Raw genomic sequence first — 15,962 nt, forward strand, 5'->3', positions numbered from 1 at the left:
ATATCTCTATTATCCTACACTAATAAGTCCAAATTATACTTTAGATACAATCTGAAGAATGGCATAGACTCCTCATGCAGGAAGGCTTGGTGCATAGAGGACATAAAATGTGGTGTTTCCCATGGGGATCAGTACAATCATAAGTGTTAATAACCACCACCACCATAGCAAGAACAACCATCAGAAATCTGCTCAATACTGGTATAGCATCCTGTGATTGGAAAAATGGAAACTAAGCGTCTCTCGTTAGTTTGCTGAAATAGTGTTTTCTCCTGGAGTTTCAGCACAGGAGTAGGCACCAGAAAAGCTGGGATTCCAAAGGAGTATCAAGGGTCACCACGGGAACCACGGGGAACAACATCTGTGTTCCAGGCTTCTGGAACAGAATGATTGAGAGAACACGAGCCAGAGTGGGGGAATTTAGGAATCCACGGAGGATGTGTGAATGGGGTTGCTGGCCCCAGTACATTCTACGGACAGTACCACAGCCTCAGGCAATCAGAAAGGAAAGACAATGTAAACTTTTCTTCAGCTGATCAGAAGAGCTTCTCTGTGAGTGTATATTTTGCTTATGTTATTATCTAGGAGCAAATTAAGTAACAATTACTTAGATTCAAATAGATATTATTTGAGACTTGTGAAAATCAGACTTTGGAAATAGTTTAGTGTCTAATATAAACTTTAGCTCTAATAACAAATATTTGTATACCATAGCATTGCAGCATAACAGTCTTGTTTAACTTTGTTATTATTCCTGTGAGCAAAGAAATAACTATAATCCCCATTTAACACCAGATTTAACACTATTAAATCCCCTTTTAACAGTCTAAGATAATGCATACAATTGATGATAGAGTGATGCCTGAAACCCAGGCTTCTGATTATAAATCTGGTATTTTTTCCACTATGCTAGGCTACAGAGGAACTGATTTCCATATCCAAGTGATTCGCATAAGTTCATCTCCCAACATTTTAATTACTCACTTATTTATTTATACTCCAAATATTCGTTGAGCGTCTGTGTCGTGGCAGTGGCCTCATCTGTAAAATGGGAATAATAATAATACCTACCCCATAGGCAACTGATGTGAGACCTGACATAAATTGCTGTGCTTGGTTTTTGATAAAACTCGTTATTATTTTCCTGATAGTAACATGTACAGAGTATAGCAGGGACATGTATTAAGTGTGCCTGTGGGAGTGAACACTGGAAACCTGAGGCTGAAATATGTAGCTCACTAATGATGTTTCCCAGCACAGTGACGAGAGGAGGTGGTACTAAGTTGAGGCAGTGGTGATGGGCGTGAGGAGTGGTGAGAGGAATATTATTTTATGTTTTTGGAGAAAAAAGTTCACTTCTTTATTTCTTTTCCGAAAAGAGTAGGAATGACAAATAAATGTAGGTGGATTAATTATGTAAATTTAAAAACTGCATTATTAGCCTATTTGAAAAATTTGGCTAAGTGGTCAATAAATTGAGCAATCTTATGTATATTGACCTGGTCATGGAACTTTCTTTACTTTCTAAAACTACATCTCTTTACTGGCCGCAAAAGTCAAGGATAAGATGATTACTGAATTGTTTTATTTGATATTCACTAAACTAGTATTTTTTTTTAAATTTTTTTTGTGGGGGCAAGTAATTAGGTTTATTTACTTATTTATTCTTTTTTTTTTTTTTTGAGTAAAGGCAGATTTAATCTGAGAGATATATACTGCATAGAGTGTAAGGCAAGAGAAAGGCAAGGAAAGAGATGTGGGAACTGGGTGCTCAGGTTAAAGTAGAAGTAGGTACACACTCTATAGATAGAGTGCGGGCCGTCTCCGAAGGGGAGGGAGCGAGAAAGGGCGGCTAGGCGTGGTGTTGCCAGTTTTTATGAGCTCAGTAGCTTTACACACCTACAGGTGGGACCATTCCAACTACCCTGGGGAAGGGGCTGGGATTCCCAGGAATTGGGCCACTGCCCACTCTTTGGCCTTTTGTGTTATTTATTCTTGGAGGAGGTCCTGGGTTCAGTGCTAAGCATGTGCTTTACCACTTGAGCTATCTCCTTCCCACCAACCTGTATTTCTTAAACTATGTTCTGTAGAATGCTGGTATACTATTAATAAATCACAGGGGTGGAAAAACAATTCACATTTTTATAGAAGCCATATGTCAAGAATAGCAATGGCAGATAATGAAACACCTTTGTTTTTTTGATTTTGAGTTTCAATTATTTTCTCTAAAATTTTGAAAAAAAAGTTAATAATATATGTTATTATTGCTTGATATTTTATCATCTCAAAAGTTTCAGAACCTATGAGTTAAACAATGTAAGATGAGCTAAGTTAAGAGAAAAATGAGAAAAGATTGTTGGTATTAGAGCAAATAGTGAATACTGGTCTTGTTTTTGCCACCAATCAGCTATATGACTTTGGAAAATTGATTACCTACGGTGGACCTCGGTTTCTTCTTCTCTTTTCTTTCCTCTATTCTGCCACATAATCTTTTATAAATGAAATATTTTGTAGAAGCCCTGCCTGCTCATCCTTCCCACTCCATCCTTATCCCCAGGTGGGACCTCTGCTACCTCAGGCTCCATGGAGTCTGTTCGAAAACTGGATCTAGCTGATCTTCCAGGTCTCTTTTGGTTTTTACTGTCTTTGTTTCTGATTTGAGATCTTAGGCAGAATTAGTAATGACGCAGAAAATGGCTGGGTCAGGACAAGATCTTAGCATCTGTGGGCAGTTTTTTTTTTAATTGAAGTACAGTTGGTTTACAATGTTGTGTTAATTTCTGGTGTACAGCATTCTGATTCAGTTACACACACACATATATATATTCCTTTTCATATTATTTCCATTATAGGCTATTACAAGGTATTGGATATAGTTCCCTGTGCTATATAGTAGGACCTTGTTGTTTTATCTGTTTTATACATAGTAGTTCATATCTGCAAATCCCTAACTCCCAATTTATCCCTCCATCTCTCTTTTCCCCCTGGTAACCAAAAGTTTGTTTTCTATGTCTGTGAGTCTGTTTCTGCTTTGTAAATAAGTTCATTTCTGTCTTTTTTTAGATTCCACATATAAGTGAATCTAAAAAATATCATACGATATTTTCCTTTCTCTTTCTGGCTTACTTCACTTAATATAACAATCGCCAGGTCCATCCAAGTTGCTGCAAATGGCATTATTTAATTCTTTTTTATGGCTGAGTAGTATTCCATTGTAGAAATATACCACAACTTCTTTATCCAATCATCTGTTAATGGACATTTAGGTTGCTTCCATGTCTTGGCTATTGTAAATAGTGCTGCTGTGAACATTGGGGTTCATGTATCTTTTTGAATTAGAGTTTCCTCTGGGTATATGTGTGGGTAGCTATTACATGGGCCACATTAGATCTACACGTTTTTGGTATTCTGGTTGTACTGTAATAACTTTTTTGGTATATATTTAAATAAAAGCTGCTTTATATTATTTTTGGCATTAGGTAAGCCATTTATCAAAATATTTAAACAATTCAAATTACTTTGAATTTCAAATTACTCAGAAGTGTAGGTTTCTACTGTTTCTTGGTTCACAGTTAAACTGAAAATTGATTTTTAGAAAGAATTCAAAACATGTATTCTATGTTTTCTTTTACTTGCTTAGATAACATCATCATGATTGAACAAGCAACTAAAAGAGCATGTTCAAATCAGATATTCTGGGAAATGATAATTTTAAAAGAATAGAATATGTAAATATAACAGCTGCCAGGTCTTTGACTATCCTGAGCAACTTTTTCTTTTCCCTTTTCCAACAAGAGAGAATATTCTCCTTTTTTTTACAGCTAAATAATAAAACTTAGTTCTACTACATTTTTTATTGCTTTTTTTCCCATCTGAATTTTCCATCAATGCTTTTTTTCTGATTTCAGAACTGGTCACGCCAGGTCACTACTGGCCTGCATTCAGTTCTGGGACACACATTTTGGATGTAGACATATTGGAAAAGAGAGTGACTGGACAGCAAGGGGGCTTGAAACCTGGTCATTTCAGAAAAGGTGGAAGAAAATAGGAATTTTAATCTGGGAAAGACTAGGGGAAGAAGTGGTCCAAGAGAGCTACCTTTGCATTTTTGAAGAGTTGTCTCGTGCAAGAGTAAGTAAGGGTGTTCAGCACAGCCTCAAGAGGCAGAATTAGAACCAGAGGGCCAGAGGGTGACAAGGTATTTCAGAGCTGCCTCCAGCAGTGAGTTCTCTAGCTCTGCAGGCGCAGAAGCATAGGCTGCAGACTGCCTCTCAGGGTGTCACAGGCAGGTTTCAAGCTATGTTTGCAGAGTTAGAATAAATATTGTCACTTTCCAACTTGAGACACTTCTATACTTAGCTAAATTTCTACGTATAACATTACCTCCCCTTTCTGCAGTTGAGTGAAATCTTAATTCTCTTAGTATTTCCTTTATGTGTGAAAAACTATTCTTTACTGCTGTTTAAGGTAAAAGTTCCTAACATTTATATTGAGTGAGAGAAAAGAAGTTACTTCCATTATCTTCCTCTATAGACTGAAGTCATGCCCTTATTGTGAAACTACAACCAATAGAACTTTGACCTCATGATAATTGAGAGAATAAAGTGTTTTATGATCTCATTAGAACTTTGACATGTATGTGTGTGGTGTACACTATCTTGTTCACAATTTTTCTTGTAGGTTTTTAAAATACCGTTTAGATTGTGCAGATTTTGGTTTTAGAGAGATTTGATTATTGATTAGTATTATTGACAATTGCTTATTTTCCTTTCATGCAACTTCAGAAAAAAACATAGGGATTTCTTAACTTCAAAAATTTCATTCTAATGCTCATATTATAAGTATGCTAGGGAAAAACTTTTTTGGTTCTTACTTTTTAATTTTAAGGACTTTTATTTGCTTGGGTAATAATTCACTCCTCATGACCTAAATTTCTAAGCAGAATTATATGAAAGGAAATGTTTTTGTAAATTCATTTTAGAAAATAAGAAGAGGGTGTTCAATTAAATCTATCTTCTCTGAAAGTGCAGATGTAGAGTTCTTTTCATTAGACTGTGTACTTTGTAAAATTAGAAGTTTACACATTGAGTGAGAACTTGGGTTTCTTTTTCTGAATGCAGTTTTTCTAATACACCACAGATAAAAATTTGTTCGGAAATTTATTAAGCGGATTTAGATTCTACACGAATTTTAAATCATTACTTTTGGAAATAGATTGCCATCATTGAATTAATTTAGCTTTATAAACAAAGTGGTTAAGTTTATTAAGACATTCATATCCTTTGTTTTTCCATAACTTTCATATATAAAATCTCAATTAGAACTTTTCAACAAAATAATATGAATTGGTCAACATGATTGTTGACACACAATTTGGGGAAATAAATACCAGGCAAAATTCAACTGTTGAGTGCGGACAACACGTTTAGAGCTGCTTCCTTCTTTAGAATTTGATAGACGTGGCTGGGAGCCCACATAAAACACGAACTGCATCTCAACAGAGTGGAACGCTCATCACAACTCGTCTTTTCAGGACTTCTCCGGTTTTAGAAACTCTTTTGAGAGATTTTTTCCTCGTGGGAAGATTAGGTGATGGGAGAAGGTCGTTTTTAGTGCTTCTTCCAGCTTTGAATTTATATAGTTCTTGCCTTCCAGTTTAAAGATTTGAACGTTAGGATAGGTTTTTCTTTTAACTATCTTACAAAGGCATGTTCGATTAGAATTACTGAGACGATCCAAATATTTTTTTCTGAATATCTAAGTAATATTCGCTTATCATTTTCTGTGACTTTTTAGCTTTTCGGATAGCCCAGCAAAGCTAACAGGCTGAGACCCGAGAGTTGAGCTTTACTCGCTGGCCTCGGCGCTCCTTCGGTCGGTCGACCCTTTCCTTGCGCGCCCCCTTTCTCCAAGGGGCAATCGAGCGCCTGCGAGTCGGAAGGCTGCCGCAGATCCCTTCGGTTTCTGAAGAAACCACTCAGCGCGCATGCTCCTCTGACGCTGTGTCTGTAGCGCCATTTTCATATCGCGGGGACTGCCCTCTAATTAGGTACGCCCGTAGGACTCCGAGCGTTAAAGTTGTTCGAGCTGTTCGAGGAGCTTCACAGAAGCAAGTCAGGGGCTCCTCTGAGATGAGCCGCTCCCTGCCGCGCTCCAGCTAAGACTGCGTGAAGAATTCTTTTGTGTTAGTTTCCCCCGTGGACGAGCGGCCCTCTCCTTCCACCCCGGTTCCCCCCACCCCGCGCTGGTCTCGCTCCTCCGCCCCGCCCCCCTTCGGGGCCACAGCAATATACAGGTTAGGCATTTGTGATGATTTTGCGCCCACAGTGGCGACCCAAATGAGAGGACGTGGGGAACCGGATGGGAACGTTTTACCCCGTGAGAACAAAGCACAAGTTAATTCAGAGTCCAGTATGTGTAGAGGACACCAGTAGATGTTCTTCTGAGCTAGGAGGTAGGGTTCTTTTTTTAATATTATTATTTTTTTCCATAAAGGTAGAGATCCTTCAGGGGCGGGGATGGGGGTTGGTTGAAAGATTAGCTATAGGTAAGGCCGAGATCGGAGATCTGAGATCTTTAAGAGTGTGTGTGTGTGTGTGTGTGTGTGTGTTTGTATTTGTATGCATGTGTGCCTGCAAGAGTTTAGAAGAACAGGGGTGAGTGGGGCGAGAGAGGTGGAGAAAGAGAGAGAAGAAAAACCTGGAGTGGGAAGAAGACTTTGTGGGTGAAGAAAAAACTAAGGGGCGCGGGCGCATCCTTGCATGCGAAGCTGCAGCGGCGCCCTCCGGGACCACTCAGCTCCGCGGTTTCATTCATAAGTTTCTGGTCTGGAGACTCGCCCGGTTCCTCTGGGCCCAGGGCCCCCTTTCCTGTACAGCAATTGGTGGACGGCAACAAAGCCTTAGCAACCAGCTCTTAGTGACCCTCGCGGCGCCTGGTAACTGGGGCGCGGGGGCAGGCGGAGAAAGGAGCGGGGCTGTCCCTTTAAGGGATGGCCGCGGAGCCGTGAAAGTGGAGGGGACTGAGGGAGGGCGGGGAGGAAGGTCTGGGGGCGGACCCAGGGGGAGGAGGAGGAGGAAGAGTTGCTGCTGAAAGGAGGTGGCGAAGGAGGAGCCGGAGCAGCTGCTGCCAGCCGGCGGGCACCGGAGTCCTGCCCGCTGCCGCACGAGTAGCCACGGGCGTGATCGGGGCCAGACGTCTCCTCCTCCATGATCACTTTGGGAGCCGGGGGAAGATTTTGCCTGGCCGTGAGAGCTGGTCTGCATTTCCCAGGCGGGGCGGCGGCGGCGGCGGCGGCGGAGCAGCAGCGGCAGCAGCCGGGTCGGAATCCGAGTGGCCGCAGCCCCGGGCGTGTGCGCCCCGCGCGGAGCGTGCTCGGGTTCCCCACGGAATGTCCCCGGGACGCCCGGCGCGCTGACCCCCCAGCCGCCTCCGCCTTCGGCGCCTGCTACCTCTCTCCGGCAGGCTTGGTGTTTGGGACTGCAAGCTTCCCGGCTCCTGGGCAGTTGGGAAGCCCCCGGGGGCGGGTGACCTCAGCTGGCCACGACCCAGCCCTCACCCGTGTGTATCTCGCTTAAGATGGCAGCGGAGTCAGGGGAACTAATCGGGGCTTGCGAGTTCATGAAAGGTGAGGAGCAGCCGCCCCGCATCCTCCAACCCTCCCCCGCCCCCAACTCTTCACTTCTCGCCTCTACGTCCCAACCACTGTCCCCGGCATCTCCTGGGGCCCTTAGTGTACTGCAGCCGCTGCGCGCATTCTCGTCCCCTCTAGGTACTGTCCTCTCCTTGAGGACCCCCTGCTTCCGGCTTCTCTTTCTTGCCTCCCTCGTTCCCTCTGCAGCACCCTCGGGAGGCCTTCCCGCCCGGTGGTGGGACAGCGCCGGCCTCTGCCGGGCTCCTGCGTGCAGCGGCTCGTGAAGATCCTGCTCCGGGTGATCCTTTCGGTTGCCTTTATCCCACTATTGCTGAGCTCGGTTTTCGGGACACCTCCAACCACACCCCCCTGTCTCCTCGCTTCCTCTTGAAGGCTCTGGAGCTGCAGGGGAGAGGCTCGCCTCTCTCTTCCCCTTCTGCAGCTGCTGAGGTCTGGAGATTTCTGAACCAAACTTGCATCTCCAGTTCTACGGGTACCCTCAGCTTCTACCTGCTCCCGCTGGCCTGAAACGAGAGAAATTTGGGAGCTTTGCCCCCGCGCTGAGTCCCTCAGTCGAGTCCTTTTCTCTCTTCTCTAACTGGTATGCTCTTGGGTCTCTCGCTTTCTGGGAGAGATCAGGTTTCTGCAAGAATTCCACGTGTTAACGGGGTCTTTAAATAATGGGTAGCAGTTGTTATTTTGATCCTGGTGTATTAGCACCACCCTCCACCTCCAGCTTCCCTACTTCTCATATGTTTTCTCCCGTCTTTTAAACTTGTCTTTCAGATCGCTTATATTTTGCTACTTTAAGGAATAGACCAAAAAGCACAGTAAATACCCACTATTTCTCCATCGATGAGGAGCTGGTCTATGAAAAGTAAGTTTCTATTTTTTTTTCTCAACCATTTAGTGTGTTGGCTCTTTTGTGAGGAAACACTGTGCACCTTTATGGAAGTTTAATTCACTTTCCCCCAGTGGTGCAAGTAACAGTACTGATTTCTTGAGGCTCAGATAGTTGGGGAGAGGTGCGGGGAAAGTTAACATAACTTGAACCTGTCATCACGTTGTTCCTTTTAGACCTCTGTCTGTATTAGTTCTTCCTACCACCACAGCAAACTGCAAGTGTAGATTCCTAACACTCCCCAGAGCAGGACCAGGGAGACGCAGACTCTGTCCTTGCCAGATTCTGTAACTGGCCCGTGAATCAGTCACTGAGTATTTATGGAGCACCTACAGAGTACAGGGCAGTGTGTGTATTACAGGTGCTTCAGCTTTGCAGTTCACAGGGCTTCTATTGTATCTCAGGATGTTTTCATTTGTGTGGCTCATACTTGGAAAGTGGGACACACGTACCAGCTGGAGGTCACTGTATCCAAGTCATATCTATGAGTAAGATTTTCCCTGTGTAATAATTTTATTATTTTTTGCCTTCGAGGAAGTGGTATGGAAGTGTTAGTTTACTTTCTTTGGTAACTTTGCCCTTATTGGGTTAGGATTTGAGAATGTAAGATCCAAGTAGGGAACTGTTTTCTGTGAAAGACCATTGATCTACAGGAAAAAGATGTTGTATAGTATAGTAAAAATTTAATTAAAAAAGAGATAAGCCTCTGTTCAATAAAAGCAATGTATAAATAAGGAGTAAGAAGGTGGAATTGATTTATTATGTCCTCTTATTAAAAGAGCTGGTGTTTCAGGATAGTCCAATATATTCTAACAAACATTTAATTTTACTTTCTTGTTGTCTTAACCAAACATGCAATTATGTGGACATAGTTACATGACCCACAGTCACTCTAGTAAGCTTCCTAGGACCTGTCCTGTTAAGAGGGATGTTGGCAGTTCTGACTAAGGATTTCAGGGTACCACCAGGCTTTGGAATAGTGAGAGTATTCTCCACCTTCAAGAGCAGATCTTCTATTTGAGGGAAGACAATCTTCAACTGTCATTTCATCACAGAGATTCTTGAAACCGATGTCTTCAGGACGTTCCCTCAGTGGTGCTGGGAGCAGGATGCTTCTTGAATGGTTGAAGTGAAAGGGGGGAATGAAAGAGCTCTTTGCTGCGGCTCATGAATGCCCAGAGTCGCTGCAGCAAAGAGGTCTAACTCCCTGGTGTCGGATTACAGCTCTGCTCCTAGACGGAACGGAGCACTGCACTGCCTGCTCCCTGACCTCGTGCACCTGGGGATGTCACTGCCAGCAGTGTCGATGGAGTGTTCATTCTGTTGTTGGGAACGTGTATTGCTGTGGCTTTCTTCTGAGTGTAGGGTTCGGGGACCTTTTGTGAGTCCGAGGGAAGGGACTGTGTATATGCCATTATGTTTAATTCTTCAGTGATGTGCCAGAGGTTAATATGGCATTGAACAAGCTCCCGGCCTTGAGGTTTAAGTTGCTTCTCTTGGGGTTGCTAGATGATAGACCTAGCAGGAAATTATGTTCGTTACCTAAACACAGTGCTTAAGTTTTTTTTTTAATTTTTTTTATTCTAATATTGATATATGAGGAAAATTTTTTTGTGGGATTTTAATGTCAGTATTTTAGGTTAGGGCTACAAATCACATTCTTCTTATATTGATTCTACTGTATTTCTGGTGTCCTGGAAAGAAAAACTTCCTGGAAAGGCCATCCAGTTTACATTGTAGGGTTTGATATCACTTGAAACTGTGATGAGGACTTCAGTCTCGGCAAAGTGTACAATGATGATGGATGCACGTGTTACCTTCGAGGACTCCAAACCTTTAGATAGAAAGACAGGACTGCAGTTAGAGATAGAGAAAAGATACCTACCACAGAGGAACATAACCCCCCTGTGGCAGCATGAATTCCCAGGCGGGTGGGAGCTCATCTGGTTGAGGGGTTCAGAAAAGGCTTCATGGAGGAGTTCAGATTGGCTTACAGGATGCACAGAGGTTTTTCAGGCAGAGATGAGGAGGGAGGCTCTGGAGTGTGTGCAGGGGATAGTAGGTCCTCCAGTTTGCCTGGTGTGCATACAGGTCAAGTGAGGATGTGTAATATGAAGCTGAAAGGTCAGTTGGGGCAGACTGAATGGCAGGGTGAGGAGCTGCAATTTCCTTTATACGCTGTGGGACTCTTGAGGGTTTGGAGGTGGTCCATGGCACGACTGGGGCTGTGCTAATTGCAGATAATGGCAGACACTTAGTGGGCATTTAAATGCATGCCAGGTGCTTTTCTAGGCGCTCCGTGGCTATTAATTTTATTTTCACAACAGTTTTGAGGCAGATACTGTTGTCATCCTTAGTGTGCAAATGATAGCAAGGGACAGAGTGGTCAGGTAACTTGCTCAAGTTCACAGAAGTAAGAAGTAGCAGAGGTGGAATTGGAAACCAGACCCTCTGGTTCTCGAGTACATATATCCTCGCTTAAAAAACTAATATGATAGCATCACTTAAGGTGAATTAGAGAGGAAGTAGAAGCCCACTTAGAAGAGTTCTGAAACGTTCCAGGGGAAGAAATAAAGGCGGAGATTAGGATTGTAGGCAATGGTGGTAGAAAGAAGGGCTCTGAATCCATGTGACTCAGCAACAGATCAGGTGGATGGGTTGGCGGGGGTGCGGAGGCATAAAAGGAGTCAAAAAAGTCTTTAGAACGTCACGGTGAGCCTCCTGGAGGAGGGGGGCATTAACCAAAACAGTAAGTAGGGTAGAATAATTGGCTTTAGTGGGAGGCTCAGGCATTCCATGTTGGTCAGGTTGAATTTAAGGAATTTATGGGGTGTGCATGTCAGCGTTGGATATCACAGAGATCTTAAGTTCTTAAATTTGGGAGTTTTAAGAAATGAGAAAGCTATGAGAGTGATACGATTTCTGGGGAGAAAGAGAAGATATTAAGGTCTGTATTTCGGAGGCTTGATCAGGATGAGAGAAGCAAGGGAAAGAGGTGGCAATAAGCAGCTAGAGATGTGGACAGACAGTGAAGGGGAGAGAAGAGCTGGGAGAGGGAGAGAAGCAGCTGGATCCGTCCTGCGGGCTCCGCTTCTGGGGCCGCTGGATGAGGGAGACTGCAAAGTCCCTGGAAGGATGCGCAGAAATCGGGGTTCTTCGTGGCAGATGGCTTATGGCGAGAAAATTCCTGACTGTCATATCGTAATGTCCACGTCTCTAAGGAAAGGAGACTATTAGTATACATAACCACATAGGGTCTTTTAAAGTCCTGTACCTGTCTACTTATTTGCTGAATGTATAAATGAAATACTGCCTTTCTGGCGAACTGATCACCTTGGAAATGCAACTATTATTTTTGAATTGGGAGGTAGACTCTTTAAATATTAGTCTGTGTGTACTCTGGACACAACTGTGTTGTGTGTAGGTGTTTGTTTAGTTTTAGAAGGATGATAGCACTCCATGATTGAGATGGCAACCTTCTGAGAAGCCAGTGGAGAAAACTGAACAAAGTAGCATTAGGAGGTCAGGCTGCCTATTAGGAAAGAAAGTCTAAATTTTCTGCTTGGTTTTTAAACAGAACTTATCACATTAATATAAAGGCCTGAGTGGCTCTAGTGAAATGTGGTTGGTAGTAAAGTACACATTTGTCCTTGGGTTATGATTTCACAGATCAGAATTAAAATCAGAGTATAGCCTAACGTACTTGTAGGAAAAAAAATAGCCCCATAAAAAGAGAGCCTTTTAAAGATTTGTCTGTGTTTGATTAAGCTACGAACAACCCACAGCTCTCCAGAAGGGCTAGTTCTTTGGTTTTGGAGTTGGGCCTTGTCCTCCGAATAGAGGCTTACTTTTTATAACTTAACTCAAATTGTTTTGGCTCAAAAGTTAGCAAAATCAATGATGTTAATTATTGTAACCTTTGTGTGCCGCTCCTAGCGGTGGCGGGCGGAGGATTGGGTGTTAATGCACAAAAGTCAGTTGGCTGTAAAGGGCGGTGCAGACAGTCTTCATTTCAGCCTGCCCGTGTGCATTTCTTCTCTCCTTGTGTTTGCAAAGGAAAGGTATTGAAAATGCAGGAGAGAACTCTCTATGGGCATACTCTGGGGACTGAATATTAAGCAGTTTCTGAAATGATTCAAAGGGTTTCACCAAATGTTTTAGCATGGAAGAATGAACAGCCTCTAATGAGGGCTAATTAGCTAACTTGAAGATTTGAATAATTTAAAACGTTCAATTTTCATTTAAACTTTATTAAAGCCGCCTGATGTGAATGCAACTAGGAATTTTGGATAAATAATTTATAGAAGAATGATTTCTTTTATGTAGATGGTAGCATAGGTTTGAGTTGAAATGTGAGCCTAGCCCTTGAGAGAAATACAGAAAAACTTCTCTTGCCTGCAAATATTTGTGGGAATGGAGTATTTAAGTTAGATAGAAGTGAGAAGAAACCCTTTTGGTTTTTCAATTTTTATTTTAAACTTAATGTGTAACAAGTAGGTTAATTTACCAGAAAGGTGAATACTATCTCAGCCAGGGACATGTGATCTTGTATACAGCCTTAGAGCCATCATTTGGTACCTCAGCTCTCTTTATAAATTGCTATGATATAGACAGAAGAGGAGACAGAGGTGAATTCAGAGACAAATTTCACCACGAAAATAAAAATGAAATTATAACAACAGCTAACATTTATAGTCCCATGATGGACAGTATTTGATATCCTTTACACACATTAACTCAATCTTCAGAACAACCCTAGGAAATTAGGTGCTATTATTGTCACCACTTTATAGAGGAGGAAACTGAGGTCCAGAGAGGGTTATGTAGAGCCAGTAAATTGGCCCTGAAGTCCGTGCTCTTATGCGTCCATCACGTTCCCAGTGGTCCTGGGTATGAGGCTAGTGGGGAGAGCGCAGACAGCTTTGCCCTTCCCTGGTTCGTGTGGCCCTTCTGACTTGGGTGGTCATGACTTTGGCAAGAAACGTGCTGTTGACAGCGTGTGCACAAACTTTTTGTCCAGGCTGTATCTGGGAATGTGTGTTGGGAATTAAGATGTTTCTCCACAATTCCACTTTTGTGGGTGTAATTTTGCCTTTTTTTCTTTTGGTGAACTGCCCCCCCACACCCCCTGAAAAAAGAGAGAGAAAATAAATTGAGTTAATTATCATTATATATTAATAGGAGAAATGAAAACAAAAGAAGCCCAGTGTTCGTAAGCCTGTGAAAACTGTTTTTGCAGGCTGTCTGGTGAAATGTTCTCGCTGCTTAGCTGTTATAACGTAAGATGTAATGATTTCTGCATAGAATTCTCCTAAAAACTTAGAATACTCTTTAGCTTTTCAAAGATGGTATAGGTTTCTACTTTCTTCCTCCTTTCTCCTTCCTTCCATCCTCACCTTGCAGAAATAACCTAGGATTGTTCAGGGCCACTTTTTCTATTCTCTGTTTTGAACACAGCTTTAGGTGTCTGCTTGTGTGTGTGTGTACACCTGTGTACATAACCAGGCGTGCTACACAGTATACGTGATGGGGAAATAGACATGTCTGTATACACTCACCAGTTGATTCTTAATTCTGTGACCCACTAGGGTCAACTTTTACTTTCAGGATATTGACTTATTAAATACTTGCTGGTTTGACCTCATAGGCATTTGCAGTGGGTAGTCAATCTCTGCTCTTCATAAGGACAAATAGTCACTTAGTTCTTTGTACTTGAGATAAGCCCAGTGAAAATGCAAGATTTAACTGAGGTGCTGAGGACTCAGCACTAACCGGGCTAGTCCTACCCAGGCAGCCTAAGAGAGGGATCCACTGGGCTGTGAGAGTCCAGTGAGTAGCTGCTTGCTGTCCAAGTTCTTTGTTCGCCAAGGCACCACAGGGCGGCTTCATTATTTTGTTTGAAGTAGATCCCTGAGACATCAGATGTGCTCATTTGTAAGTTCACAAACACATTCCAAAGCCAGAAGTAAATGACTTTTATTTAGGCACGGCTTAACACACCTTTGTGCATAAAAAAAGAAAAAGAAAAAAGACTCTTGACACATTTTTATGGGAAGTGAAAAAAAAGCATAACTTAGAAGTTGTAAGTGGTTGAAAATCACTATAGGAGAAACTTGACCTTTAGGTGGGATGGATTTTGGTGCAGAGCACTGTGCTACTGCTTTAGGAAGACAGATATGTAAAGAAGGAAGTGGAAACAAACAACAGTACAAGGAAATATACGACAAAACCTGTAAGTGTACATACTAAAAATCCAAGAAAGGAAGACAGATTACTGCCCAGAGTGATAAAGACTTCATAGAGTGATGTTTAAACTGACTTTTGAAGGGTGTGTAAGAGCAAAGGGTGTATTTTATGATCTCTGTGAGGACAAGTATTACCTGTTTTTGCTTACCACTGTATCCCTGCACCCAGCACAGTGCCTGGCATAGAGATGGTGTTCAGGAAATTTCAGCTGAATGAATGAGTGAAGAAGGAAAGAAGGAAAGGATGATTTCCATGTTTGGGAATAGCGAGATTCTGTTTGGTGAGGCAAAACACTTGAACTGCAGAGAGGTCACAGGTGAGGCTGGACACGTGGTTGGGGACTGGATTATGGAAAGCCATTTGGATCTCGGTTCTGCTGGTTTATGAATGACAGGGAGACTGAGCAGAGCCCTGCTTTAGGACTAGTACTCCCATGGCTGGGAGGTGGGCGGAGGGAGGGAGTGGTCTGTTAGGCTATGGCAAGATTGGATTATGGTTGTAGCAATGGGAACAGAAAGTCCAGGTGGAGGAGAGGCTAGAAAGGATGTACTGACTGTATTTGGGACTGACCAGATGAGGGGTTTGGGAATTGAAAGTAAATTCAAGGTTTCTGGCTTGGATGATTGGGAGAAAGTGACACCTTAAAGTAGACCATGTGTCTAAGTTAGAAGGAGGAGTTGCCTTTTTCTTGCTCTGTTTTATTTTGGAGATGGGGAGGCAAAGTAAAAAGGGGAGATCTATAATGAAAATAAAAAAAGAGTTTTTGTCTTCTGTGATCTTAAGCGGAAAATAGACAATGCCTGCGCTGGATGTTTAGATATTTATTTGTTTAAAATCTGGGGAGGTGGGTGAGGCAGCTGATCTCAAGTTCCTTTCTGGCTCACTGACTTGGGCTTAAGTGTGGAATTCATTATTTCTTTAAAATTTCTTTTTAAGGTTTAGTTTCAATTTATATTACAAAAGTTGGTTTTATTAATCAACTAAATACTTTCAGGACCACCAAAGAGTCAGATGTTGAATGAGAACCATCAAAAAAATATTGCTCTATTTATTAAAGCACGTAATAGTCCCAGTCCTCGACAACTTGGAAAAACCTGGTAAAGGATCACAGTTATTTGTAAGTGACAGTAAATTCCTTTATGGACAATAGTTTATGTGAACTGTAGTTTTTGAATAAAGTGT

The 15,962-nt window shown here is 42.4% G+C and overlaps 1 protein-coding gene across 4 annotated transcripts in view; it reads left to right on the forward strand.

Annotated features, from left to right (window-relative positions):
• Positions 1 to 6,312: 6,312 nt before the first annotated feature.
• Positions 6,313 to 15,962, forward strand: part of CDC14A (cell division cycle 14A) — a 141,638-nt gene continuing 131,988 nt past the window's right edge. Inside the window, exons 1-2 of one of the 4 annotated variants that reach the window (XM_074370046.1) lie at positions 6,313 to 6,454; positions 8,420 to 8,510. In XM_074370046.1, coding sequence (XP_074226147.1) covers positions 6,361 to 6,454; positions 8,420 to 8,510 — 185 coding nt within the window. In that variant the 5' untranslated portion in view covers positions 6,313 to 6,360. Of the gene's footprint in view, positions 6,455 to 7,067; positions 7,628 to 8,419; positions 8,511 to 15,962 lie in introns of those variants that run through there. The other 3 variants (XM_045513257.2, XM_074370047.1, XM_074370048.1) reach the window with 3 other exon arrangements.

Source organism: Camelus bactrianus, chromosome 9 (assembly GCF_048773025.1).
Source record: "Camelus bactrianus isolate YW-2024 breed Bactrian camel chromosome 9, ASM4877302v1, whole genome shotgun sequence".
Lineage (NCBI taxonomy): Eukaryota > Metazoa > Chordata > Mammalia > Artiodactyla > Camelidae > Camelus > Camelus bactrianus.